Source organism: Sciurus vulgaris (assembly GCF_902686455.1).
Source record: "Sciurus vulgaris genome assembly, chromosome: 4".
Taxonomy (NCBI): domain Eukaryota; kingdom Metazoa; phylum Chordata; class Mammalia; order Rodentia; family Sciuridae; genus Sciurus; species Sciurus vulgaris.
Window position 1 is genome coordinate 1,332,585 of NC_136464.1, and position 25,512 is coordinate 1,358,096.

A 25,512-nucleotide genomic window follows, 5' to 3' on the forward strand; every position below is an offset into this window, starting at 1 on the left:
CTCCAAGTCCAAGCCTCAGTAACTTAGAAATGACTGGAGCTCAGTGGTAGAGCGCTCGCCCTGGGTTCAGTCCCCAGTCCCCAGCACCACGACAAGAGGCTGGCAGCTGCCCTACAGTGGTTGCACCAGTCCCTGAGTCCTGCCACCTGCTGGCTCGAGTGCACACCGCCACGTCTCCCGACTGCTGTTCTCTGTGCGTGTGTGGCTGCGGGACCTTCGACCCATTCTCCTCTCGGAGCCTCTGATTTTTAAGTATCTTCATGTGCTAGATACCAACATCTTTCATGAAATGTCTTTCATCTCTGGACTTTGATTACAGCATCTGGGGCCATACAAAACACTTCTCCAGTGTGTGGGTGGGCACAGTCCCGGAAGGCACAGTTCCCGCATCCTGGGGTTCGGGATTTGTGGGAAGACAGTACCTGAGGGCCATCTGCCAGGCCAGCTGCTGCCCTGGGGTGTACTGGCCACCAGCCGGCTGTGCCCGCGTCTGGCTGGTCTCTGTGCTGCTGCAGCAGCTCTGGTGGCACAGCACGCATCTGGCCCCTGCTGTCTGAGTCAGTCTACCTCATGGCTGATGAGTTTTGACAGGACCCACTTTCCCTTCCTTTAAGAAGTTTCCAGATTAAAGGACACAGCCTCGGGCGGGGAGGGGCCCCGAGGAGTCCTTCCTCCTTCCCTGCCAGCCTCCTTCCAATGTGTGCTCTGGGCATGGTCTGCAAGCTGGGTTGGCTTGACTCAGTCATCTTGGTGGGTTTCTTGGGGGTATGGGGGTTGAATCCAGGGGCACTCTACCACTAAGCCACATCCTGCCCCTTTCATTTTTTATTTTGAGACAGGGTCTTGTTAAATTGCCTAGGTTGGCCTTGAACTTGGGATCCTCTTGCCTCAGCCTCCTGATGTCACTGGGACAACAGGCATGTGCCACTGCACCTGGCTTACCTTCTCTCGAGGTATCTCCAAGTCAGCAGACATGAGAGCTAGCTCAGCATTTTAAGATTCTTTGTTCTATTTAGTTGTCCTTGACAGCACAATGCATTTTGATTCAAATGGACCACAACTCTTCATTTCTCTGGTTGTACACGATGTAGAGTCACGCCATTCGTGCAATCATACGCATAGCTAGGGTAATGATGTCTGTCTCATTCCACCGTCTTTCCCATCCCCTCCCCCTCCCCTCCCCTTTTCTCTGCACAATCCGAAGTTCCTCCACTCTTCCCTTACCCCACCTCCCCGTTATGCATCAGCATCCACTTATCAGAGAAAACATTCGGGCTTTGGTTTTTTAAGATTGGCTTATCTCACTTAGCATGATATCTCTAGCTCCCTCCATTTGCCTGCAAATGCCATAATTTTATTCTTAAGGCTGAGTAATATTCCATCGTGTATATATTCCACAGTTTCTTTACCCATTCCTCTGTTGAAGGGCACCTAGGTTGGTTCCACAATCTAGCTATTGTGAATTGAGCAGCTATGAACACTGATGTGGCTACATCACTGTAGTGTGCTGATTTTAAGTCCTCTGGGTATAAACCTAGGAGTGGGATAACTCGGTCAAATGGTGGTTCCATTCCAAGTTTTCTGAGGAATCTCCACACTGCTTTCCAGAGTGGCTGCACCAATTTGCAACTCCACCAGCAATGTATGAGTGTGCCTTTTTCCCCACATCCTTGGCAAGTTTATTGTTGCTTGTATTCATGATAATTGCCATTCTAATTGGAGTGAGATGAAATCTTAGATTTGATTTGTATTTCTCTTATTACTAGAGATGAACTTTTTTTCACATATCTGTTGGTTGCTTGTAGATCTTATGTGAAGTGTTTGCTCAGTTCCTTAGACCATTTATTGATTGGGTTATTTGTATTTTTGGTGTTAAGTTTTTTGAGTTCTTTATAAATTCTGGAGATTAGTGCTTTATCTGAGGAGCATGTGGTAAAGATTTTCTCCCACTCTGTAGGCTCTCTCTTCACATTATTGGTTGTTTTCTTTGCTGGGAAAAAGCTTTTTAGTTTGAATCCATCCCATTTATTGATTCTTGATTTTATTTCTTGTGCTTTGGGAGTCTTGTTAAGGAAGTCTGGTCCTAAGCTGACAAGAGGAAGATTTGGGCCTACTTTTTTTTCTTTTTTCTTTCTTTCTTTCTTTATTTTTATTGTAAACAAATGGGATACATGTTGTTTGTTTGTACATGGACTAACAGCATACCATTTGCATATTCATACATTTACATAGAGTAATGATGTTTGATTCATTCCGTTATTTTTTTCCTGCCCCCCACCCCTCCCACCTCTCTTTTCCCTCTATACAGTCCCTCCTTCCTCCATTCTTGCCTCCCCCCACCCCCAGTTATGTGTCATCATCTGCTTATCAGCGAGATCATTCGTCATTTGGATTTTTGAGATTGGCTTATCTCACTTAACATGATATTCTCCAATTTCATCCATTTGCCTGCAAATGTCATAATTTTATTATTCTTTATGGCTGAGTAATATTCCATTGTATATATACACCACAGTTTCTTTATCCATTCATCAATTGAAGGGCATCGAGGTTGGTTCCATAGTCTGGCTATTGTGAATTGAGCCGCTAGGAACATTGATGTGGCTGTGTCTCTGTAGTGTGCTGATTTTAAGTCCTTTGGGTATAGGCCGAGGAGTGGGATAGCTTGGTCAAATGGTAGGTCCATTCCAAGTTTTCTAAGGAATCTCCACACTGCTTTCCAGAGTGGCTGCACTAATTTGCAGTCCCACCAGCAATGTATGAGTGTACCTTTTTCCCCACATCCTCCCCAACACCTATTGTTGCTTGTGTTCTTGATAATCGCCATTCTAATTGGGGTGAGATGGAATCTTAGGGTAGTTTTGATTTGTATTTCTCCTATTACTAAAGATGATGAACATTTTTTCATATGTTTGTTGATTGCTTGCAGATCTTCTTCTGTGAAGTGTCTGTTCATTTCCTTAGCCCATTTGTTGATTGGGTTATTTGTATTCTTGGTGTAGAGTTTTTTGAGTTCTTTATATATTCTGGAAATTAGTGCTTTATCTGAAGTATGAGTGGCAAAGATATTCTCCCACTCCGTAGGCTCTCTCTTCACATTGCTGATAGTTTGCTGACAGAAAGCTATTTAGTTTGAATCTATCCCAGTTATTGATTCTTGCTTTTATTTCTTGTGCTATGGGAGTCCTGTTGAGGAAGTCTGATCCTAAGCCAACAAGGTGAAGATTTGGACCTACTTTTTCTTCTATAAGATGCAGGGTCTCTGGTCTGATTTCAAGGTCCTTGATCCATTGTGAGTTGAGTTTTGTGCATGGTGAGAGACAGGGGTTTAATTTCATTTTGCTGCATATGGATTTCCAGTTTTTCCATAACCATTTGTTAAAGAGGCTATCTTTTCTCCATTGTGTGTTTTTGGCACCTTTGTCTAGTATGAGAAAACTGTATTTATGTAGGTTTGTCTCTGTGTCTTCTATTCTGTCCCATTGGTCTCCATGTCTATTTTGGTGCCAATACCATGCTGCTTTTATTACTATTGCTCTGTAGTATAGTTTAAGGTCTGTTATTGTGATACTTCCTGTTTCAGTCTTCCTGCTAAAGATTGCTCTGGCTATTCTGGGTCTCTTATTTTTCCAAAGAAATTCCATGATTGCTTTCTCTATTTCTTTGCTAACTCAGCATTTTGGACAGCATGCTGGTAACCCATAGTTTGGATGTAATGATATTTTTAGCCATTTCCACCTACTGACATTGAAGTTATTTTAAATTTTTTCCATGATGAAGCTCTGAAAGCATTCTTAAGGATGTCTACTTGTGCATGTATTTCCTAGAAGCAATGTAACATATATTTAAACTTTTACATATATTAGGAAATAAAGAGCATGAAAGTCTATCTATAACATGCTGAGTGTAGAAATCACAACGGACGCTGAGCAGGACAGACAGCCACACTGTGAAAGCTGCAGTGGTCTCAGTATTGCACCCCCAATAAAGGAAAACGTGGGTGTCAGGGTCGGGCACCTTTGAACCCCAGGGCAGCAGTGCTTCGTGGTCCAGGAGTCCTGAGGGATCAAACTGCTGAGTGGCTCCTCAGAAGGTGTCCTGGTGGGATGCGCCCGACTTGATGAACCGGTTCTGTTTGAAGGGAGGGACCCAGGCCGGGCACACCACGAACGCCAGGCCAAGGAAGACACAGGTCACTCCCGAGGTCCTGCCCCAAACAGAAGACCTCGGTCCCATCATGAGGAGTGCCAGGTCAGTTCAGGCCGAGACGCTCAGCACAGTAACTTGTCAGCACTACAAAGGCATCAAGATCATGAAAGACACGGGAAGACTGACCACTGTCCTCGCCTGCAGATCTGGGGGACAGGAGGATAGCCAGCCACAGAAGCAGGGCGACCCGTCATGGAGAGAAGCTGGTGAGACTCGGTCTCTGTCTGGGCTCTGGCGCTGCACCTGCAGGGACGTCAGTCCCCAGCCTGCTGTGGTCACTCGAGCCGTCACTGGGGAGCTGGGGTGTGTGAAGCTCCCGCCCTGCTTTGGCAACTTCCTGTGGGTCTACATCAGTGCCATGGGAACCGAGACGCCAGCTCCAGGCAGCAGTGCTGCTGGGCTCAGGCACGGCCAGCCAAGGCCCCACAGAGCAACCCTGCCTCCTCTGGCAAGGAGGCAAGGCACGGCAGACCTGGGTGACCCAGCAGAGCAGGACCGCCTAGGGCTCAGAGGACGGGTGCATCTGGGGGGAGAGCTCAGCTCCCAGGCCCCTGCCTGTCACCTGCCTCCAGTGGTTTGGGGGTGTGGGAAGGGGAGCTGAAGCCTGAGGGCTGGCACCCCCAGGGCCAAGGACAAGGTCACTGGGGCCACGGCCTCCTGGCTTCCGAGCCAGAGCAGAGGAGGGTCCCAGGAAGACACCTGAGGACGTGGGGCGCCTCGGTGCATTTTATTTTCATCTTTCCCCTCAACTCCTACCCCCTCCCTCTCTGAGCACCTGATTCATTGGACAGAACTTACAGGGCAGCAGCTGACAGGGCGTCCAGTTCCTCCCACAGTCTCACTGACCAGCTGTGCGGGACGAAGTGCAGCCCACCCGTCCTGCAGGACCCAGGCCGAGGGGCACCACCTCACCCCGCCCAGTGCCATGCGGTGCCTACCATGCTCCTCTGCAGGGGCAGCAGCTGGCTGAGCACCTCCTGCTTCTTCCGCACCGTCTGGGCCTGCTCTCTCCACTCCTGCAGGGCTCTCTTGTCTCTGGAGAAAACACATCCTTGTAGTAACGGCACAAGCTGCAGGCAGCTGCGGCACCGCTCACGAGGGCTTCTGTCTTTTTTAGCTGCATTCAAACAGCCTTCTCTTCCTGTCTGCCTGTCCCCAAGGTGGGCGCGCAGGGCCTTGTGCGTGCCTTCTGCTGGGACTCCCCCACGTTGGGGCAGAGCTATGAATGTCAGGTCCCTACCCAGGCCCTCGGGGGTGTGTGTGTGCTGCCAGGGTGACCGACATCTGGTGAGACTGCAGGGTGTCTCCCAACCCTGGCTGCCTGAGCCCAGGGAGGAGGCACCTCAGGAAAGGCCCTGTGACCTTCCGGCCTTGCCCATGAAGGCTCGCAGGATTGTCCCTCGAAAGTAGACTTCTTGGTAGATGGTTGCCTTTCTCCTTAAAGCCCGAGTGCCTTTGGTCGTTCCCAGGCCTCAGGCAGAGTTCCGACTCCCCCCTGGCAGGGCCACACCCTTCCACAAGGCCTTGCCCAGGGCTGTGAGCAGCCTGCAGCAAGGCCCAGAGGGAGACTTGGCTTGGCTCCTGAAGGAGCGCAGAGTTTCTAAGTTGTCCCTTGTGGCGGGAATGGACGAGGCCTCTCGGAATCCAGTCGCCTCTGCAGCCCGAGGCCCAGCTGCCTGTCTGAACCAACTCCTGGTCTGTTGATAGTTCCTGGGTTGCTTCTCCTCCACCTCCTGCCCAGACTGGCCTCTCGTCTCCTCCTGAGCCTCCGCCCCACCACAGCCTCCTGGCTCTCCCACTGGCATCAAGACGGGTGGCATCCTCCCCATGCCCCACCCTCAGGGCACAGGCCTGGGTGTTTCTTGGCACCTCCTCCTGGGTGAGGCTGTGCCCTGCCACCTGCCAGGATGCATCGTGGTCCTCAGCCCCAGGGTGCTGGCAGCCCCTCGTCCTGACTCCAGGCAGTGTCTGTGCCTCTCAGTCACGCAGGACCGGAGGCCCTGTCTGCCCTCAGGAAGCACGGGGCGGGGGTGACCTCCCTACTTGGGTGACATGCAGGTGCTGTTCAGCAAGGAGGCACAGGCAGGCCTCGGGCTCCAGGCAGGCAGGGAGCGGTCTCGCCTGCTCTTTGGCTTCAAGGTCCTTCTCCTAGAAGGTGTGGACTGCTCCTGGAGGAGGACGGCCAGCTGCAGGGTCTGGCTGCGGGCTGGGGCTGGGAGCCGGGCAGACACCCCTCTGAACAGCCAGCCCTCGGCTGCATAGGCAGTGGGCAGCTTCAGTAGGTTTTGGTGGGGAGGGAGCAGGAATCCAGGGGCAGCACAGGCTCCGGGGCTTGGCACGGCCAGGTCACCCCGAGGCCCACAGGCATGCCATGGAAGGAGCCTGAGGAGAGGCGGAGTTGGTGCCCTGTGGCGAGAGGCCAGCCCTGGGAAGCACAGAGAGGCCAGGGAAACAGAAGGTCTGCCCTTGCTCTCGGCTTCCTGAGCAGCTTCTGGGGACCCCTCACAGGTGGACCTGGGCACAGGGCCAGGAGTATGGGGGCTGTGGACAGTCCATGCTGGCCAGCCTCCTGGGTCCTGGAACGGGGCGTAACTGGGTGGTTGGCAGTGCTGGTGGGCAGAGCAGGGCAGGTGCTAGGGCCTTGATGGCCTAAAAGCAGCAAGCTGGCCACCATGAGCCCAGGGTGTGGGACGAGAGTGAACTCACCAAGGACTATGCTGTGCCTGAATGCACTTCCTTAGGACAGGATGGTGGGTCAGCGATGGACAGGGAGGAGGACAGGATCAAGAAAGAGCAAGAAACTGGGTGCTCCCTGAGGGCAGGCAGGCCCACAGGGACCGCACGTGCCGGCGCCTATGCCAGCCCTGCCAGGAGGCGCGTCAGAGAGCCACGGCCCCGGGAGCACGGCCCTGCCTGGACCCGGCCAGGCCTCCTCCGGGCAGCCCTCAGTCCTGTGCCCTCTGCACATGCCCTTGGCTGCAGGGAGACCTGCCCCTTCAGACACACCTTCTCCGCTGCTCCATCAGAGCCTGCTTCTCCCGGAGCTCTCTGAGGGCCAAGACGCGACTCTCTTCAAGTCTTTTTGCTCGAGTCAGAATCTGGCATGGTGATGACTGGTACGGAGATGAGAGGTCAGGTAAGATGCTCTTGAAGGAGGCAGTCTTCCTTCTGAAACACAAAGCACGCTCCGCCGCACGTTCCACAAGCCTGTGACTCGGTCTTGTCCACACAGACAAGACTAGCAACACACCTAAAAATCTAAGAGCAGAGCCCGTGGATCAGCTGGTCAGGACAATAGGATGGCTACTAACCGTGGTCACCAGAGTCACAGCAGGGACCTGTGCTCATCTTAGGAAACACTAGGACACTGTGCTCCATTGACCACCATGGAATGCCAGCTACTGAAGCAGAAAGCACAGGAAGAGACACCCCCAGGTCACCCTAAGAAATGGCTGAGCGTCAGCAAGTGACTGAGCCACAGGGCAGGCGCTGGTGGCCCCAGCCCCACACCGCCAAGCACTGCCCTGCTGGAGCTGGGGTCTAAATGCGACGCACTGGCACACTCGTACTGCTAACAAGCTTGCCACAGCTTACCGGAAAAGTTTCACCGCCATTCATAACAGTAAGTGAAGGAGGGGGAAGCCGCAGCCAGAGCCCTCCTGTTCTCCCAGCACACGACCATGTGCACCGAGAACATTCTAACAGCGCAGGAGCCTCAGAGGCCTCGCTGCAGCTAGAACCCCACATGCACTGCCAAGGTCCTGACCTGCCAGTAACACTCTAGGTTCTGACACTTTAAAAATGTTGGAACCTCCAGGAGAGGAAGATCAGTGCCACCACCGCCAGCCACCTTCCAAGCAGCTCCCTCGCCACCTGTCTGCCTGCCACCCAGCTCCTGCACACACAGCCAGCACCCCACAGACGCACTGTGCATCTGCTCCTGGCGGGCTCTGAGGACTCCCACCCCAAGAGCCAGTCCTTGGATGCAATGACAGGCCCTGGGGGCCACACCTCTAGACCCAGCTGTTATTCTGCCACATTCTCCCTCCACACCAGTATACATAAGTGCACACGGGTGCACATGTGTGCACACACACAACCCTGTGATTGGTCTATCGCCCCCATACTTCACATATCCATACGTGCACACAGGTGCACGCACACCACCCGCGTGTGGTCTTCCAGTGACCTCCGGTCAAGGCCCTTCTCCTGGGGCTCTTGTGCACTCTGGTCCTATCCCAGGTAGCACTGGCTGCAGTGTGGCCCAGCAGTGTGAAACCTGTTTACACCTCTGCATGCAGCCAGAGAAGCTGAAGTTGCTTCCAGCCCTACCTGAGCAGGTTCCGTGGCTTCGGGTGCTCTTTCCCCTTGCTGCTTAATGCCGCCCTGAGGTTTGGGGGCAGCTCCATGGGAAGAAGCTGGTGCTGCAGGACCTCAGCCTTCTCGTTCTCCACGATCTCCTGCCTCAGCTTCCAGAAGCGCCGGATCTCCTCCTCGCTCGCCCAGTGCTCCGCCGCGTCAGGGGGCCTCCGGAGCTCGCTCAGGTGGGGCCCTTCCACAGGCGGCAAGAAGTCCTCCTCCTCTCTCACCAGCATGGCCTTCAGGCCCCAAGGGCTCCTGGTTCTCTCATCAGGCATGCAGACCTGGGACAAGTCCAGCTGGGGGTCTGGAAGCTCACTCGGGTCCAGCTTCTTAGCTGGTGGGACCTCTGAAGGAATAAAACACCATTGTAATATCCTGCACATCGACGCCACCCCCAAGAGCAACGCTCGCCCAGATGCCAGGAAGGTGGGCGGGCGCCCTTCTCCCATGCCCAGCAGGCTGCCACAGAGCTCAGCAGCCGCTGCACGGACAGGAGCAGACATCCCTACAAGAGGCCAGCCTTTCTGCATGAGCGTCACCATCCAGAGTAGCCGTGTGTGCGTGTGAGGCGGTCTTGCCACACGCAGCCGCCATCCCTGCTCCCACCCTGGAGCCCGGAAGCCTGACTTCTAATTTGTGTGGCAAGGCCTCTGTGGACTCTGAGACTTCAGCTCTACATCGACTATTCAAGAGAAAAACTAGCCTGGGTGTGTTTGCACTGTGTTTGGAACTGGGGTTGGCGTCGCCAGCCGTCCATATTGGGACCCAGCCTGAAGAATCTGTCACTGGACACACATGCTCAGAACTGTGAGCCGGGAGGAACCAACAAGGCTGGGCAGCAGTAAGGGATGGGGGCCAGTGGAGTGTCCCACTCTGGTCACTGTTGTGCCTTCTGTTCTCAAATTTTAAATGGCTTGACCACACTTAACTACTCTTTGAACACGTGCCGCCATTGTCAGACTTCGCAGCCTGTCTGCTTAACAGGCTGCCGCGTGCCAGCAGCACCTCTGGGACAGCTCCAGCAGCAGCCTGCTCTGCAAACCAGAGCTGGGTGGAAGGAAGTTGGGCGAGAACATGGGTGACCTCACGTGCGAAGTGCACACTAAAGTGCTAATTCCAAAAAGTATTTTTCAAGGTTAGGGGTTTGCAAATTTTTCTCCTTTAAGCAGAAGCCTTTCTCTAAACACCTTGGGAAGGGCCTCCAGGCACCAAGAGGTCACACAGCTGTCATTGCTGTGCATGTCCAGCGGCTGCTCTCCCCTGCCATGCCACAGTGGATGAGTGGAAACTCCCACAGGGGACACCCTGCACAGGAGAGCGTCCCCAACCTCTGCACCTCACTGACTGCTACAACCTGGGGTTTGTAGGGTGAAGGAAAAAGTCTACAAAATGGGCAGACACACTTTTAAAAGTCCCACTGAGTTCTGAAATTCCCTAGTGTAATTTAGCTATTAGAAATATGCACATTTGGCCAGTTTGCATGTGGACAATCCACCTGGGGCAGAGCCCTGAGCACCCAGAGGAAGGTGGTGCCACACTCCGCCAAGGCAAGAGGCCCGAGACTCACACAGCAGGAGGGAAGCCACCTCACTGCCCACGACGCGGGAAGACACAGAAACAGCAGATTTTTATTTCTGACCAACTGTTTGATGTATTTTTGGCCATTTATTTTGAAATGGTTTCAAACTTAAAGAACAGTTGGAAGAACATGGCAGAGGACCTGGGTTTTGCCCTGACGCCAGGGCTGCTAGGGTGGCCGCACTCTGGCCCCCTTCTCTGTATCAGGCACGGCCCTCCACCTCAGATGAAGAACCCTCCCACCAGCACCAGCCTGGCCTCGAGACGGGACACATCCTGAAGGCTCATGGGCCACACGCAGACTCTCCGTGCCCCTCACCAGCTCTCCCAATAGTGCCCCTGTCCCTCTCTCCACTCAGGTCAAGACACATTCAGCTTCCTGCTCCTTCAGTCTCCTCCAGTCTGGAAAGACCGTTGACTGCCCTTCTTCCCTCTGGTGTGCTCCTCTTTGAAGAGTGCCGACTGTCCTGCATAACATTCTTCCACTGGGGTCAGTGGGGCACGTCCTTGAGCACAGTGCATCCTGGGACCTGTCCTCACAGAGCCCAGCAGTTGCAGAGTCCAGGCCCTCACACCTGACTCTCCTCTGCCATCCCAGGCTCATGCTGCCTACTGCTCCTGCCAGGTGCCAGTTGCCAGTGCTTTCCACCATGCAGTCTGACTCAGACAGCCAGGGAGGGCAGGTGTGTTCCCAAGGCCTTGATTCCTGGTCTCTTCCCACTGAAAGTACACTATGCATTCCTTGCATACTACACAACCCCATCTATGCTAGCGTCACAGAAGCTAGCATGCCATGCCTTTGCCACACACTCCACAAGGAGCCAGCTGAGTGGACCAGGCGGCTGGGGATCAGCCAGAAGTACCCCACCCGCGTGCTCTCGGCAGCTGCACAGCCCGACCTGTCCCAAGGCCTGGTGCCTGTGTAGCATGGCCATGCCAACAGGCATGCAGCTGTTCCCATCCTGCTACAGGCCAGGATGTCTGACCTCCTGTGACATGGGGAGTAGCCAGACCCCTGCTAGGGCGGGTCCCCTCCTGGAGGAGACACCAGCTGAAGCTTCGGACGTGTGCAGTCCGCTGCTGGGTCTCATCTTTACTGCCCCATGTCATCTGTCTCTGGCGTCACAATGGTTACCTGCCTTTCCTGGTCCATGTCACAGGTCTTGCGGGCAGCTTCTGATGCCACTGCGCGTGGCTCCTGCAGAGGACAGCAGGCCTGCGGTGCAGGGAGTCACACACCATCTCCAGGAGGTGCCCTGGGCTAAGCCACAGCACCAGGGCCCAGTGACTCTGGGAGGGGCTTCTGATTGGCACCTGGTGCACTCTGGCTCCTCATAACCTCCCTCCACCAGTGCTTCCTGGGTTCACCTCCCAAGCCAGCCACTGGCCCTTGCATCCCAATCTTGGAGCTGCTTCTGGGGACTCAATCTTACATGTATGACCAACACTTTGAAATGATGCATTCTGGGTCATCTGCAATGGACTGAGGACAAGATTGATCAAGCACAGGCCAGGTCAGTTTGGACCAGGCTTCTCCATGCAGCTTTTGGATGCTATATTCCATCAGGAAAAGGAAGCTCCTGCCCCTCCCTCTTCTCTCAGGCTCCTTCTGTCTCTGCCAAGTCAGAGCTCCTCTGAGCCCATCGGCAGACCACTTCCCTCAGGCTGCCGCAAGCCAGCGGCTCACTGGAGGAGCCCTTGAAAGCATCTGGAAAGCTTATCACAATGGCCAAAAAACCCAAATGGAAGCAAACAAAAACCGAAAACCAAAAAAACGAGAGCCATCCGGAGTCTCGCTTGTGAAGAGCACTGAGCAACACCGAGTCAAGAAAGCTTCCTTCCCTCCCCCGAGGTGGAGAGGCAGTGCAGCCTCTTCCCCATAGAGCCGGCTGAAGGCCCGAGAGTCACGGTGGCCATGGCACCTCCACCAAGGAGTCCAGATCAGGGGCCCTCGCAGCTTCAGCACCCGCAGAAAGTTCTGCAGCCAGAAACCGAGGCTGGGCTCAGCTGCTGACTGGGATCACTGGAAGCTGTTTCCAAGTACGCTCCATCGGGGCCACACGTGCAAGGTCGTGTTTCACTGACCCTGCCGACTCTTTACATGTGCAATTTACGTCACATATGCTAATCATTAAAACCGCACACACGTTCCTGTGTGTAGGATATATGACTTAAATAGTCCGATTCTAGAGAGGGCGAAGTTAACATATCAGAATGTTTCTGTTTTGGTGAGCTTCGTGGTGATTCTCCATCTCTATTTCACATTGCTTTTTCTGAGTGTGACTATGAGGTTACTTGAGATCAGATCAGATCAAGAGCCCTGGAAAACATCTGGCTGGTCACTGTGCTGACCAGACGGAATAGCTTGGAAGTGCCCGCTGCAGAAGTGACAAGACCAACAGGCTGGCAAAACCACTCTGCTGCTCTCCTGTGCCCGCACAGAGCAGGAGGCACATGGTGGACTTGACATGGTTTCAAGTGGGCACAGGCCTCTTGAGCCCCTGCCTGCCGCTGGCTGGGCGAGGAGATGACTGCTTTGTTGGTTTTCCCAGTGGCCTCTTAACAGGCACCGAGGACGTGACTCCTCAAGCGCAGAGCCAGGTGAGGTGGGGAGTGACTGGTCCCTGTGGGATCTGCAGAGGACGTGGAGAGACGAGCCCCACTGGCTTTGAACAGCTCGACCCTCAGCTCCATGCAGGACGGCGCCAGCATGTCAGCAGCCATGGTCCCACAAACCTGGAGCAGCTGACGCTCTGGGGAAGGAATGCTCCACCGCGCAGATCCGCAGGAAGGCCAGGATGGCCACCACTCCCTTCTGCACGATGAGCTGAGGAGGGAATTCCAGAGGGCAGTGTCTCAAGTTCAGTGCCTTCAGCGTGGCCACGTTCCCTGCAGCAGAGAAGAGAAACTTCAGTGCTCTGCAAGAAACTGCAGCGGGGACGCAGAGGAGACCAGAGCAGCTGGTCAAGCATTTAAAATGACTCTTGTCAGGATTCGGGTCAGAGGAAAGGAGGCTGCTTGAGCTTGCTCTTTAAAAGCTGCAGGGGAGACAGACTCCACAGATTGAGACCAGGCAACACTAGCCACCCTCATGCACTGCTGGTGACACAAAGCGGCTACAATCTACCCCTGGAACCCATCTGCAGCATGAACACTACACCAGACGCGTAGAGCCAGGGAACGTGCCCTGGCTCCAGGAGTGGGCAGTCCCAGGAACTGCCTGTCAGGCCCGGATGCTGGGTCCAGCAGACAGACTTCAAAGCAGCCATGACAGTGGGGCGTGGTGGTGCACTCTGTCATCCCAGCAACTTGGGAGGCTGAGGCAGGAGGGCCGGGAGTTCAGTGCCAGCCTCAGTAACTTAGGGAGACTCCGAGACTCCATCTCGAAATAAAACATAAAAATGGGCTGGGGGTGTGGCTCAGTGGATAAGCACCTGTGGGTTCAATCCCTGGTACCAAAACAAAGGCAATACTACCTCACCCACCCTCCCTGATCACATCTGCTATTTACATCACAAGGCACAAGGTCCAGGGACTCAGAAGGGCAGCATTTAAAATCATCTTTTGTTTTATTGTTTTAACACTTACCCAGCTCCACAGGTAATATTTTGATAGGATTTCTTTCTAAAAGCAAAGTTTTCAAATGCCTTTAAAAAAAAAAAAAAAAAAAAAAAAAAAAAAAAAAATTAAAAAGCAGAAAACTAAATGACCACCCCTAGAATCTATCATCAAATCTCTTTATTCTTCTTCTCTTTCAGAAGTAAGTGCACTACAGATGCGTGGCACCTGCAGATACGCGTAACATATCAGACACAGGATACATGATACGTGCACTGACCTGCACGCGTGAAAGCGTGAGACTCTCCACCACACACCCCACCAGGCCAGGCCATGCTCCACCGTGGGTGCTGCCCGCACCGTGGGCACTCGGCATCCTGGCCCTCCGCCTCCAGCTGCGACAGCCCCACTGTCTTCTGGGGCAAACCCACCGGCAGAGAGGCCTGCGTGGGGCTTTTCACCTCCTCCTGTTGCGACTGCACCTTTTGCCAGCCTTTCCTGCAGTGTGCAGTGAGCAATCCTAGCGCCTCACGTGCTCTGGGAAAGACACGCCCCACCCCCTCAGGCCGTCGCTCACACGTGGGGACTTCCAGGAAGTCTCAGGTGAGGTGCAGTCAGCACAGCGTTTCTGGATGTATTTGCCCTTGGGCCGCTTTTCTCATGTCGTGCCTATTAACACCTTCTACATCTAGCACATACGACGTCACAGACAGGTGAGATATGTAAAAGGCGCCACTGAAACTTACTGATGATGGAGAAGTCAGTATTTTACGTTAGACCCTGTTCACACCTCTTACTCTGCTTACTTTTCACATTAGTTCTGAAGACTGTATCACCCGTTAATCTGTGCAGCTGTGTAGTTGAGACCCTGGTCAGTTGTGACGTGGGCTTGAACTTTCTCACCTCTCCAAGGTGAACGAGACTCCGATGGGTCCTCCCTCGGAAGCACTGATTCCTTTATGGAGGTGAGTGGGCCCATCTCTGAGAAGCCTCAAAGGGAGGGGAAAGCCGCCACCATGGGACTGGACTGACGTGCACCCCAGCCACACCAGATCCATACTGTCCATCTGGGGCCACAGGGCTGTGTAGCCTTCCACGAGCCAGGGCCACCACACAGAAGCACAGCACGGGCTCCGGCTGCCTGCTGCCACGCTCCTGCTCAGCAGCACCTCCTCTGCAGCACGGCGGGACGCCAGGGCCACTGGTCAGCAGGGCAGCTGAGTGAGTGGTGCTGTCAGTTTCCTGCACTGCCTCCTGGTGGAGCCAGTGTAAGTGGGTCATGGTGGACAGCAGCCAGGAGTGCTGTCCTCTCCCAGAGGAGTGCTGTCCTCTCCCAGGGTGCCCGTGAAAGGGGCCTCATACCCTCAGGCTGAAGGCACACAGAGAAGCCAGTGTATCTGTGGTCTTTTGAGGCCAGATTTCAGCTGAAGATTGCACACATACAAAATTAAGGTTTCCTGCGTGTCATGGAAATTGTTTGATTTTCTGATTGGCAATCCAGAAGAAAATCAGATTATGAAGGATTAGACAGCTTTCTTCTACTCTCTTGGGTTTTCCTCCTTACTGCCATTTTTAAGGAATAAACTGGTGAGGGAATCTTTCCCTGTGGTGCACGGGGTGGACATCTCAGCGCTGCTCTTCCGGCGGCCCGTTTCACTCTGACCACACAGACACAGCCGAGGATGGCGTCTCTCCCTGTGAGGTCAACAGAGGTCCCCAGACACGGAGGATGGCAGAGGACAGAGGCAGCTGCTGACCCTTCTCCAGCTCCAAAGCTCAGGGGAGCTCAGTCCATGTGACACATGCTCCTTTTGCAGGGCAGGGGATGCTTCCCAACTAATAAGCTCAAAGTGTACAAAAGAGTCTCCTACCATGTGTGATAACATATACTTTAAATGGCCAGTTTATAAACATGATCCCTTGTATTCTAGTAGTTCACCGTTTACTTACGATTACTTCATTTCAATGATTCTCAATTGAACATACAAATTAGACTTGCTTGCCTTGGGATCTATTTTTTAAAAATTTCCCTCTGCTAGCAAACTCACAAGTCCAAGACACTGAGAAGGGGAAAGTTTAAGGCTTTTAATAGGTCCATAATTACTTAAAATTTCTAATTAATATGTTTCAGCTCTTCAGCAAAATGATCCAGTTTTAATTATATAATGGGTTATAAATCACAGGACAAATTATATCTTAACAAGAAGCAGCTGGCTTTGACTGGCAAAATCAAAGAATTCCAAAATTTGAGCTCTGTGCTTATTTTAGGAAAAAGTGGTGCTTACAGGAATAGGCTTTAGTTTATTTTCACTCTTGAGTAGCAATTACTCTCCAGAACTGAGTGGTGAGGCTAAAATAATTTGTGAACAAAAAGCACTCACTCATCCACAGGGGCTGATGACCTTGTGAGGCAGGACACCTTCCCAAATGCTGGAGCCCCAGCTCAGAGACGCACGAGGCCACTGGCAGTCTTGTCCTCAAATGGCTGGCCCCTCCTGGGCCTGGCTGTGACCATTCCTGCAGACCCCACGCCCCCAGAGCGCCAGCTGTTCCCACCTGTTTCAGCACCAGCCTGTCATGGGAATGGCTAGTGACTCCGGGCGTTTCCTCATGAGCTCACGTGGCAAGAACGCTTCTCCAACGACTTCCAAAGGCCTTACTCTGGTGTTGCTCTGTGGCCTCCATGACACAATCACTGGGGACACAGTTGTGTAGGAACTCCGGGTGGCCTCTAGATGCCCCTTTCCTCTCCAGCCCCACCTCCAATTCTACCTGAGGCGCTGCTCGTCCAGCCTTGGCCAGCACTGCCTCTTGATGGACTGCTGCAGTGGCCTCCTGGCCATCTCCCTGACTCCTCCCTCATCTCTGCAGCCTCCCCTCCTGAGTGGCTCAGGCCAAGTCCCCCTCCCTACCTCCACTCACACCCTCCTGTGACTTCCCAGTTCTCCCTGAATAAATCAGAGAGGAGAGCGTTGAGAAACGGCTCTGTTGGGGAGCTTCCCTTTGCTGGGACACGACACCTGAGAACAGCTTAGAGGAGGAAAGGCTTATTTGGGCTTGCAGTGTCAAGGTTTCCGTCCAGTCGGTTGCTCCTTGAACTCAGGCCTGTGAGGATGGCAGGGCAAGGTGGAGGAAGTACCCCTCATGGCATCCAGGAAGCAGAGAAAGGGAGGAAGGGGCAGGGGTAAGATACCCTTCCAGGGCACACCCCAGTGACCCACCTCCTCACATCAGGCCCCAGTCCCCAGTTCTCACCACCTCCCAGTGGTCCATCCCACTGACCCCACTACTGATGGATGAGTCCACTGAGGAGTTAGCCTCCCCAAAGCCCCACCTCTGGACACTGCTGCCTGGGACCAAGCCTCAACATAGGAGCCTTGGGGGACACTCCAGATCCAACCTTAACAGGCTTCAAGCTCAGGTGACCCTGAAGACTCAGCTCTTACACTCCAGCTCTGGTTCACCACACTGGTCTTCATGCCATGCTTGCCTGGCACCTGAGAAGCACACACCTACCCCTGAGTCTCTGTCCTCCCCTCTGTCCTCCTCCCAGGTCCCAGGAGGGCCAGATGGATTTGTCAGGACATGTGCAGGATGGCTTCTGAGGGTACAGAAGGAGGAGCACTGAGAGGGCTCAGGAGAGGGGAGACTCCACAGCAAGGAGTGTCAGCAGCCAGGCAGGGGCCCGGGGAGGCCAGGTCCCAGGGACGGGGTAGGACTGAGCTCATGCATCGGAGTGGCAGGAAGGTGGCAGGATGGCACACGCAGCTTGCTTGTGGGGTTTCCGGTTTCCCAAAAGAAGAGTTTCCCATTATTTTCCAAGATCCCATTCTGATGAAGAGAGTAGCTGGATTTAGCTCATCAGTGGTGTTTCTGACCTCCAGGTAGTTCCGCACAAGGAGAGTCTGAAGAGGAACCAACTGTTGCCAGCATGGCAAGGGCTGCCTGACAGACACGGAGGCCACCGCCATTCTCCCTGGTGTCAAAGAGCCCCAGTCATGGTCACAGCTAGCTGAGTGTGGTACATTCAGATGGCACACTTCTGACTTGCTCTAAAATCATCCAGTGCTTCCATTCTAAAGTAAACCCATGAAGCAGCAGAAAGCAAGCTGCAGAAGAGCATGCACAGACACAGTTTAGAGGTGGAGACAGAACGTGACTCACTTGTGAGAGCCAATCCCAGAGGGAAGTGCCTTGATTCTGTTGTACCGGAGGTCGAGCCAAGTCAGGTTTGGCAGCAGCTGAAAGAAATCTCTGGGAATCATGCAGAGGGCATTCCGCTGAAGATGCAATTGCTTGCACAGAAAAGAACAGAGAATGATCCGTTAACCAAGTCAATTTCAAAACATGGTTTATTCAAAAAAGCATTTCCAGAAAAACAGTATACCAACAACTACCACCATACGTCACATTAAAAAGGAACAATGACATTTTACCCTTAAAGAACAATGACACAGGATCAGAAAGAGCAGAGCTGTTTTCAGAGCTGAGAGTGATTTCTGTGCACCACACTGAGTACCTGGTTTTCTCAACCAAGCACGCTTTGACACCAAACTCAACCCAGGACTTCACAGACATTTTCTCCTTCCTGTGCCCCCCTCTCAGACCCATGGCTCTTGGTAGCCCCAGTGACCTGACCTCTCAGTGAGCAGGTCCTGGGGATCCACCCAAGTTCATGGCTTAGGGGAAGCTGCCAGACAGAGGCACAGGTGTCTGCTGTGGCACTATTGATGATAGGCGCTGCACAGAAGTCCCTTCAGAAGCCACTTCAGAACAGCATGGCACATCAGCTCAGGAATGTCCAAGTCACCATCATGGATAAGGTCAGGTGGCAGAAAGACTGCTTGTGCTCTGATGTTAAGCCACCTACCACCCACACACAGCTGTCCCTACCTATCTACAGGGATGCTGACACCACAGACAGCATGGATATGTGTTGAATTTCTCCAATATGCACACAATTATGAATTAGGCTCAGAAGGAGGTCCACAATCAAGAGCAATAACAGGACTGGGGTTGCAGCTCAGTGGCACAGCACTTGCCTAGCACGTGTGAGGCACTGGGTTCAATCCTTAGCACCACATAAAAATAATCAAAATAAAGGCATTTTGTCCATCTATAACTACAAAAAAGAGAGCAATAACAGTACCATTATAGCCATGTTGTAAAAGTCATTAAAACTTATGCATTATTTATTTGTAGAATTTTCTATGTAATATCTCTTGACAAGGGGGAAATTATTACTATACCTTCATTAACGCTACAGTTACATGCCATGCAAGTTAGCATTATTATACATATATATCTCTATCTGTACTCAGGCTTACTGAGGAGGCAGAGGCAGATGCTCAGAGCATGACCCTGTCACACTGCCTGGGCTCAATGCTACATTTTGAAACCTACCAGCTGTGTGACCTTGAGCAAGTTCCAGAACTCGGTGTTCCAGTGTCCTTGCCAGGCCGAAGGGCCCCACCTCACAGGGTGGTGCCTCACGGGGAGTGCCTGGGATCCTTGGCCTTTTACCACTAAGCTGCTCTTCTACTCAGTGGGCCATCATGCAGCTCCTTGCATATCAGAGCTCTGCAATTTCCACTTCTACCTCTGGCCCCCACTTTCAAATCCAAACCATTTATAGGCTTCTGTAAAGTCGCACTGAAAATCATATGCCTGTGAGGAAGCCACCCGTCCCTGCCTGCTGGCAGCTGGCACACTCTCTGGAAAGCAGCATGGCAGCATAGTGTGTGCCTCCAGGTCTGTGAGGACGCGTGTGCAGGGCCTTCCTTGGCCTGCTGCTGGAGCGAGTGTCGACCCTCCCAGTCTCTGCCTGGCTTGTTGGTGCCAGCCAATTCCAGTGCTCAGCTTTGAAACCACAGATCCTCCTAAAGGCCACTAAGAGGATTCTCTCCCAGCACCCCCGAAATACAGGCACTACCCTGAGTGAAGTGGGGTGGAACAGTGTGCAGCCTCTCCCTGCCTCCTGGTCCTGGGAGAGTGAAGGTGGGGTTCCAGAATCTTTGGAAGTGCTGCCTACAATTCCAGGGATTGCACTATAGCTGCAAAATGTGGCCTGTAACCCCTAAGAGTCTACAACTGTGAGTGAGGTAACTTACTGATTTGTTGGCATGGTAATAAAATTCATATTAACATCTGTCTTCTGAAAGGTAAACAGTCGTGAGGTTTCTCTGTTAAGCAGAAGGACTTGGAATTTCCTCCTGTCCCTGTGTGCACAAAGGCAACTGGAACCTCAGGGCTCAGCGTCTGCTTCAACACAAGCGACAGGCATAACAGGAGCCCATCACAGGATGAGGGGGATCCCTATGGCCCGCAAAGCACTCAGAGGTCAGTGCTAATGAAAGACCAGCAAGAGTGGCGCTGGCCCTGGCAGTAAAACAGGGCACACACACACGGGCAGGCTTCAGCAGCACAAACACTACATACACTCCAACATGTGGCATCTATAAAACTGCCAGACATCGACTAACAGCACAACTGTTCCACACAGTCTTCACATACACTAGGGCTGCATTTTACAATAACCCATGCAAGTATTTTCAGTCCCAGATTCAGATGAAGTCAGGTGAATTGGGAGCGTTCTGCGACTCCAGTGGGCAGGCACTGTGGTGGGCAGCTCTTCTGGCATCCAGGCTGTGCTCTAAGGGAGCTGCGCTCCAGAAGCACTCCCAGGGACTGCCCTGCAGAAGGCACCCAGCACTGAGGCCATGGGCGTCACATCAGCCACAGGGAAGACAGAGGCAGAACAGGTTTTAACCGCTGTACCACTGCTCAGGTTTTGGAGGAGTTTGTGGTTTAAATAAGAGATCAAAGGTGTTTGGGCGCTTGCCTCTCCCACAGGTGGCTTGGTGGAGTGACAACCACAGGGCAGAGGATGGGCTCCCACTGTGAGCAGATGCGCCTTGCCCATATCTCATTTCTCTTTGTTGTGATCAGCATATGAAAGTCCAGTTAACCCTTACTCTGCCTCTTTCTAGAACATTCTCCAAAAAGCAAGAAGCAAGTGCAGTGAGAGTGCTCCCCTTGTCTGCACAGCCTTGGGGTGCATCCCAGGGAGCGGCCACTCACTTGAAGGCTGGGGATTTTGAAGACCTCTCCCACATGGCGCAGACCACTTTGACTCAGGTCTAAGTTTGTTGAGGGAGAGAAGATGATTCCCTCAATAATCTTATGCACATCTCTGGAAGGGGACGCAGGCAAACTACTGACTCCATTAGCACCCTTCTCTGGATCCTCAGCAGGTCCAGAGGGAGCTCCGCAGGCGCAGCTTCCCTCCATCTGTAGCCCTCCAGCGGCCACGGCTCATCCTCCTTGATCTGGAGTCACCTGTGGACACAGGCAGGGGAGACCCGGCAACAAGGAATCACACTGACCCAGCCACACAGGCGAGATGAAACAGTTGTGGCAGACTGGAAAATTTAACTTGCTTATGTAGTTACTATCTTAATAAACACCTATAGTCTCAGATACTCCAGAGGTATGCGAGTTCCAGGCCAGTCTGGGCAACAAAGTGAGATCCTATTTCAAAAGAAAAAAACATCTGCTTCTCACTGTTCCATGGAGTTCCAAGATTTAACTCTACTCCTGGAAAATTCAGAGGTGCACAGCAAGAATGATTATGTTAGAAACTGTGTTACTGCAGATCGTTTTAATGTGTAAGCCAACTGTAAGGCTACCATAAAATGACTGGGGAGGGAGTTTTGTAACTGTTCCTAACCACTGTGGTTCTATGCCACTTGCTGTTTCAAGTTCCTAGAGGCCAGAAAGCCTGCCAATTGTTACCATCTGGTTCAGTCCAGATCTGGCCAGCACCCAGTTGGGCCCTGGAGAAAAATGTGTGAAATGAGAACCTTGGATCTTAATTGTCCAGCAATACTTTTGCTCAACACCAAGTTTAAGAACTGTTGCTCACCCAAATCTCAACAGGTGAGGCGCATCTCCACTTTGTCCAGCAAGGATAATCAACACTATAATGCTTATGGGTTGTACATGCATGTCTACTGGATGACCCAGTGACTGGTATGCCTGTACATTTCACTCCCATTTAGGGAGGAGGCGGGCTTCTGGTTAGTGAAGAAGCCGTACCAACAGCGCCCAGTTAATGGGGAGCCTAGGTCTGTACAGAGGTAAACGGGTGACCCAGGCTACCCAGGCTGCCCCGGGCTCCCCGGGACCTCTTGGTCTCTGCACAGTTCCTAGTCGGTTCTGAATCTCGGGACTAGGACAGAAGGGCAGGCCTCGGCCTGTTGCGGACCCAACAGAGAAAACGTCCACACCTGAAGTGAAATGCGCAGGGTAGCGCAGAAGGGGCTCCGGGTTACAGGTCCCCGCGTGTCCCACCTTGGTTTTCCCGATTTAGCCAAGATAAGAATTTTGTCTCACGTTCCCAGCCCGAAGCGGTCTCTGCAGGCAAGGCGGACCAGGGCCAGCCCTACATCACCTCCTGACCCCCAGCCGGACCACGCCCCCTCAGCCCGACCGCGCCCCGCAGCCCCGCCCCCAGCCGGACCGCGCCCCGCCCCCCGCCCCGCCCGCCCCGCCCCCGCGCCCTGACGCCGAGTCACAGCTTGCAGGCACGCCCCGCTCCACAGTCTTACCACGCCCCTCAGCCGCCCCTCGCCCCACAGCCACATTACCTCCTACCCGCCTGGCCGGGGCTGGCAGCCACCCCGCGCCCCGCAGCCGATGGCCCCGCCTGCTCCCACCCCGTCGGGAGCCCTCTGGCCTCCGCCCTACCCCGCCCGGCTCGCGCCCGCCCCACCTGCGGCCCCTTCCGCTGCACGCCCGCAGCCCGGCCGCCGAGAGCTGGGGGCGCCGCCAACAATGGAAGCGGCTTGGGCCCGCGGTCGTCCTGGAGACGACGCGCTACGGGGGCCCGCGGGCGCCCAGCCGTGATGGGGGCTGCGTTGCGCCTGCGCAAACCGGGTCTTGTAGGGGCGGGGGCGGGGCGATGGAGGTAGGCGTGGGGAGGGCGTGGCGAAGAAGCGAAGGGCCACGGCGGGGGGCGGGGCTCAGGGGCGGGGCCTCAGAGGGGCGGGGCCGGGGGCGGGAAGCGGGCGCCTGGGCTCCAGGTTTCTGCTGTGCGCGAGTGAGGCCTTCCGGACGCAGCCCACCGAGACTGGAAAGGGTGGACGCGCAGAAGCAAACGCTAACAACCGGGCCGAGGTAAAGGAGGAATTCCAGCCAGCCGAGTCCGGCGTTTGGGCTTACTTTTCCCGCATGAGCAACTGCCTGCCTGGCAGAGGCGTGGGAAGGCTCAACTACTGAGCGAAGCCCTCAAGAGTCCAGTGACCACAGCTTTAGTTGATGTCCGGAGGCCACCTGCCGACCCAGTCAGATCCCGATGGCGCCGAGGTGGTCCCGTAAGCTCCAGGGATTTTAGTGTGCGCTGTACCACACCAGGGCAGGGTGGGCACGTTGTCAGGTCCCTGGAAAGCCGCCTAGAACAGACTGACCGGCGGGCGGCCCGCACTCGAGCCATGGCACAACGTATGTAAGGCTGCGGAAGCAAAAATGATACTGGGCCGGTGGGAAGGAAGCGGAGTGGAATTCCAGAACTGCACAACAGTAACGCAGGGTCCAGAGCGCTTAGAACTGAAGGGAGGCTTGTGGAATGGAAAGCAGGACTGAAGGAAATGCCCCCTCAGCAAGCTTACTAAACTGAAGACAGACCCAGCAATAGTCTGCCAAGCTGAGGCCAGGTGGTCTCTGACCAACTGACCATCACCAGCCCTGGGGTGTCATTGCCGAGATTTTGGCAGTTGTATATCCCTGAATATTTCCGTTACAGACTGGTAAAGTTTTTGCCAATAGGCACTTATCAGAGATTTGGACTCTTCTGTTTTGGTGGCTCCTGCAGTTAGAAGGGCAGGCTCCAGGTGATCTACAGAGGAGCCACAGGCAATTAGAACAAATAGAATTAAAGAGTTAAAAAAAAAAAACTGGATTTTTGTAGTCTATAGTTATATTTAGTAACGTTTTGCCATTTTCTGTCCTCATTTTTTCTTCAGCTGCAACACCACCTTTGGTACTTCTTTTGGCACGTGCATGTGGGCAGATCTAAGTCTGTGAATGTACCAAGTTTTCATTTAGATCTGATTCTTCAGTGATTGTTTAGCTGGTGCAGAGTTCCTTGTTGACCCCTACTTTCCATCGGAATGTTTAAGACATTAGTCCCTGGCTGCTGCTCAGACTAATTGCCATTCAGGTGCAGGAAACCTGTCTTCCCTTGCTTCGTCCTGTTCTGGAATTTCATTACAGTGTTTCTGAGTACAAATTCATGTGATGCTGCCTGGCACTTGATGTGTCCCTTCTGAGAGCCGTGCCCTCAGTTCTGGGCCCTTCTCGGCCTTTCCATGATCGCATCTCTCCTCCCTGACCTTGATTCCCAAGTTGGTGGATGCCTATCAGTCTGTTCTCCACACCTCACAACACCCTGCCTCCGCTTGTCTGTCTGGGTTCTGGGTGGACTGTTCACTGAACATCTCCTCTGGTGTCCAATCAGACTTTGAATTTCATCTGCTGAGGTGTTGGGTTTTTTTAGTGACTTCATTTTACAGTTCTAATTTTCTTTTTTTTGTATTCATTTGTTTTTATTTTGTCTTCTCCAGTTTTTGTTTTATAATCTTTTTAACTTTTGTTGCTGTTTTCTTTCTTTATCCACCATGTGATTCCTGAACGCACTCATCCTAAACTCTGCTTCGTTATGCTTATTTCATAAGGGCTGTTTCATGTGCTGACACTGGCACTGGCCCTGTTACCTACCTCTCAGCACTGCAACTGGAATGGAGGCCTGCAGGGCAGGCCGGGCTTTGCGTTGTCTCCTTCCTGGGCTTTCCTGGCTGTGTGCCATGGCCAGGGTCAGAGTGGATGTTCTGCCATGCCACTGGGACTCATGGCCCCAGGCTGGGCAGAGGGCCTTTCTCTGCTTGAGCTTCAGGCAACTGATCAAAATAATAGATGTTTAAATATGAGCCAACAACTCATAATAGGGAAACAAAGAAATGGCCAACAAATACATAAATAGATGTTCTACTTTACCAGCTACCAGGAAAATATGATTTTATCCAAAGTGAGACATCATCTTGCACTCATATGGCAAAACAAGAAGCCTGATAATTCCCACGTGTTGGTGAGTTCACAGTTCCGTCTGCTGGAAAGTGGGGACTTGAAAGACCCCGGAACTCCTGTGTAGGGTGATGACCCCAGTGGGCCCCACGCTCTTCTAAAGGAGCCAGTGGAGACATGTACTGGTACCTGTGTCTAAAGGTGTCCACAGCAAGGTCATGCACTTTGACAAAAAACAACAAGAGAAAACAAACTAAACTGCCAAGGCAAGGACCGCGTGCAGTCCGAGGGTGGTGCATCTCGTAGCCTCTCGGCAAGCCAGGAGCAACCTGGGGAGGCCTTGGAGACAGTGTTAGCAGAGTAAGACGAGTTGCCAGAGACCTCTCTGTCTTTGTGACTTGAAAGCCAAGCAGAACTAAGGGACAGAATGTAAGGTGAAATTCTGAAATGAAGGCGGGCTGGGGATGTGGTTCAGTGGTAGAGTCCTTGCCTGGCACATGCAAGGCCCCGGGTTCCACCCCCAGGACCACACTAAATAAAAATAAAGAAGAAAAAAAGGTCAAGGGGACATCCCACAACCCAAGGCTGGGGAGAGGGAAGGCAGGAGATAGATGGGGCTGCACAGGGTGGGTGTTACAGAATGAGCTGGCTGCCCCAGATTCATGCTGTCAAAGGCAAACAAGGCCAGGTATAGTTAGAGGATCAGCGCAGGGTCAGTCCTAGTCA

At 53.2% G+C, this 25,512-nt stretch overlaps 1 protein-coding gene across 16 annotated transcripts in view; it reads right to left on the bottom strand.

Annotated features, from left to right (window-relative positions):
* LRRC27 (leucine rich repeat containing 27) overlaps nt 1-22,616 on the bottom strand; it is a 29,584-nt gene extending 6,968 nt beyond the window's left edge. For 2 of the 16 annotated variants that reach the window (XM_079138439.1, XM_079138436.1), the window contains exons 1-7: nt 20,788-21,611; nt 17,872-18,002; nt 13,738-13,796; nt 12,886-13,038; nt 8,542-8,917; nt 7,216-7,377; nt 5,148-5,244 (exon numbers count right to left, since the gene is read on the bottom strand). In XM_079138439.1, coding sequence (XP_078994565.1) covers nt 5,148-5,244; nt 7,216-7,377; nt 8,542-8,917; nt 12,886-13,038; nt 13,738-13,796; nt 17,872-18,002; nt 20,788-20,997 — 1,188 coding nt within the window. In that variant the 5' untranslated portion in view covers nt 20,998-21,611. The other 14 variants (XM_079138448.1, XM_079138447.1, XM_079138444.1 and 11 more) reach the window with 14 other exon arrangements.
* Nucleotides 22,617-25,512: the final 2,896 nt, after the last annotated feature.